Raw genomic sequence first — 3330 nt, 5'->3', positions numbered from 1 at the left:
AGTTGTTTTCACTCTAATATCCATCAACTTTGAAAAAAATATTGTGTTTTGGGAAGAAAGGACATTCCTCACTGTTGACAAATGGCTATGACATTTAAAAGATGGAGGTATTGGAAGTTGCACGGCAGACATAGTTGCCTCCAATAAGTAAGGAATCTGAGGCACCTGCATCTGTCTGTCTCCCTAAAACAATTGTAGTTGCTGCTGTGAAATCATTGTGGGAGGAGAGAGCAGTGTGGATTATCAACCCCCTAGAGAACAGGCAGTTCTCTGGGGACTGCAGTGCCTGAGGGTGGAGTTAACGAAATGCCGGCCTCCTAAAAACCCTAGGGCGTAGGATCGCTCAGCTCCACTAACATGCCCTCACTGTAGTCCTGTTCTTTAACCTAGCCGAGCGTCCCAGTATGTGATGTCACTGGATAATGTAGCACAAACGATTTTGCAACCAAGAGAGGACTTCATGCAGATTCCTATGAAAAATTAAACTTTTGGAAGAATGCAGTGGTTGAGACAAGGCTCGAGTTTATTTCAGGTTGTTGGTACATGTGGCCAAGAGGAAGAAAATGACCCTACCGAGCTGCGGGGCAGGCCTCTCTGAGCGTTGCCTCGGAGAAGTTCGTGGTCCCTTTTCTCTCTTGCATGTACGTGCACTATACCTAGATAGAGTCACCGGCTTCACTTGCTGGATCTCGCATTTTGACCTGGCTTAATTTCATTTAGGTTCTGATCTACAACGGCCAACTGGACATCATCGTGGCAGCTCCCCTGACAGAGCGCTCCTTGATGGCCATGAATTGGAAAGGGTCCCAGAAATACAAGAAGGTGAAGAGAAAAGTATGGAAGATTTTTAAATCTGATGATGAAGTGGCTGGTTATGTGAGGCAGGTGGATGACTTCCATCAGGTATGAATGCGCTTGGGGGCGTAAGGTAGTGGAAATGGGATTAGCAGGGAAGCCTGAATTCCAGCAAGGCAAGGCTGCCTTAGGCAAAGTCGCCCTCCAGCCAAAATGTGTCTTCTGTAGTCCTGCTTTCCGCAGAAAGGAGTGGTCTGGGTATGTATTAAAACAAGACAAAAGCATTAGACTTAATGTAAAACAAGACGAAAGCATAGGTATTGTTCAAGAAGTAAGGTGAGGATTGAGAAGACAATACTCAGCCCCAAAACGTGAATCATTAATGAGAGAATTAGTCTATCTGAAAACAAAGGGGAGCTTGAACAAATTTCCCAAAGAAGGTTCAATGTAATCTCCTCTAGCAAATCTGCGATGGCATTTATACGTTACACGTGGAGCCCAGAGCAAAATTTTCTAATGCGACAGGGGTCAAGCGTTACTCCTGGCCAAGGCTGTCCACTGCACCTCAGGTGTGCATGTCTGAGGAGGAATAGGACTTCTGTGACCACATGACAATTATACCGTTCATCTCCAGAAAGTTTTTGGAGAAATTATGAAAGCCCCTTGGAAAGCTTTTGTTTAGTCATTCAAGAAAAAGAAATTTCAATCTTCCAGACTTGACTTTTTTTTCCCATGATTTTTTATTTGGGGCAACAGCTTCCAAAATGCTCACGTTTTTCCAGTAGGCACTTCCATGCTACAAACAGAAATTATTCAGAGGCATGCTTCCTTAAAAGTACTTGGCTTTGGGATAATAAATGAGCGTTCACGAACAATTTCTTAAGGCATCACTAGATTATGATATGTTACTCATTTAGGTTAGAAGAAATGATAGATCAAGTAACATTATAGGCATTCTAACATAAAAAGGTACCTTTGCCTCCTGTCTAACCACTAAATAACATGTAAGAAATTTAAATATTGTACAACACGTTAACTGCCTGGGACAAAGGAAACAGTTGAAACATATTTCTGGGCTCAAGTGAGAGGAAACTTTACCTTGGAAAAGTTATCACGTTATAATTTTTAAATGAGATAAATTACACCAATGGCAGATGGGCCTGGGGAAGATCAGAAAAAAGAGTGTTTATGTGCATAGAGGTCTGGAGATAGAAAGTGCTACATTGACACCAATTTTTGTCTCCCCGAAGCTGCATTCAGGTTTCCAGACCCTTAGCTCCAACTTTATGGTAGTTGATCGGTTTTGTAGCCTCTTGGCCTCTGGATCAGCTCTTGCTTTCATGGGGACAGATCCACAGAATGTCTGACTCAGCTCGTTGCCCTTCTCTTGCTTTAGAAAGCCTGGCCCCTTACAGTAGACAGAATATGGTCCTCCAAAGCAGCCCCCCTCCTGATCTCTGGAGCCTGTGAATATGTTACATCATATGAGAAGGGATTGAGGGGCTACAGATAGAAATAAGGTTGCTACTCATCTGACCTAGAGATGGGGAGATTATTATGGATTATCCAGAGGGGCCCAGCGTCATCACTCTTATAAGTCAGTGAAGGAGGCAGATGAGTCAGAGTCAGGGAGAGATTCGAAGATGCTGGCTTTGAAGACAGTAGAAGGGACCATGACATGAGGACTGCGGGTGGCCTCTGGAAGCCGGAAGAGGCGTGGAAGTAGATTCTCCTCTACAGCCTCCAGAAACAACAGAGTCCTCCCCACATCCTGATCTTAGTCCAGTAAGACCATTTCAGACTTCTGACCTCCAGAAATACATATAAGAAGTTTATGTTGTTTTAAGGCACTAAGTGTGCGGTAATTTGTTATGTCAACAATAGGAAACTAATACATACATGCCTCATGCCTTGCGTGGTAGGTATTCAGGACTTTCAATGAACGTATTCTGTATTTTGTCCACCTTTTCTAGTTTTTCTTCATCGGAGGATTGAGAGCAACAAATTTCTCTGCTAAGACAAGATGTGTCACTTGCTACTCTGTTCTTTTAACATCATATCATACGTATTTTTGAAGTTACAGTATAGATTTTTACTCATCTTGAAGTCGTCGTCCATTGAATTAACATAATTAATTTTCTTAATTCTTCTCTTGTTGACCATTTAATATCTGTTTCAGCAGTTCCAATCTACGTTGACTCTTTAAATAAATCGGTCGAAAGATATACTATGCTATTTTGTGTGCAAAATAACAAAAGAGAAAAAGGAACAGAAAATATGGCAATAAAAGATAAGCATTATGGGGTGGGTTCATCGACCTCTATTTACGTTCAACGGTGATAAAGATAGTTTTAGCTTCTTGAGCACTAAATGTATGTCAGGTGTTATTATTGGTACTTCATGGATGTTATCAGAACAGTCTTGCCCATGACATGATATCATTTCCATTTTACATACAAGGAAACAGACTCTGAGAAGGTAGATAATTAATCCAGTATCATTCGATGATAGATTGGGATTCAAACATCATTCGGT

General features: G+C 41.8%; 1 protein-coding gene across 1 annotated transcript in view; it reads left to right on the top strand.

Annotated features, from left to right (window-relative positions):
• The window catches only part of CPVL (carboxypeptidase, vitellogenic like), a 96782-nt gene that overhangs the window by 72968 nt on the left and 20484 nt on the right, over positions 1-3330 (top strand). Inside the window, exon 11 of the mRNA XM_011361708.2 lies at positions 721-903. Coding sequence (XP_011360010.1) covers positions 721-903 — 183 coding nt within the window. The remainder of the gene's footprint in view (positions 1-720; positions 904-3330) is intronic.

The sequence above is a fragment of the Pteropus vampyrus genome, unplaced genomic scaffold (genome assembly GCF_000151845.1).
Source record: "Pteropus vampyrus isolate Shadow unplaced genomic scaffold, Pvam_2.0 Scaffold69, whole genome shotgun sequence".
In the NCBI taxonomy this organism is placed as follows: Eukaryota; Metazoa; Chordata; class Mammalia; order Chiroptera; family Pteropodidae; genus Pteropus; species Pteropus vampyrus.
The sequence above is the reverse complement of the archived record's forward strand: the minus strand, read 5'-3'. Positions and strand labels throughout refer to the sequence as shown.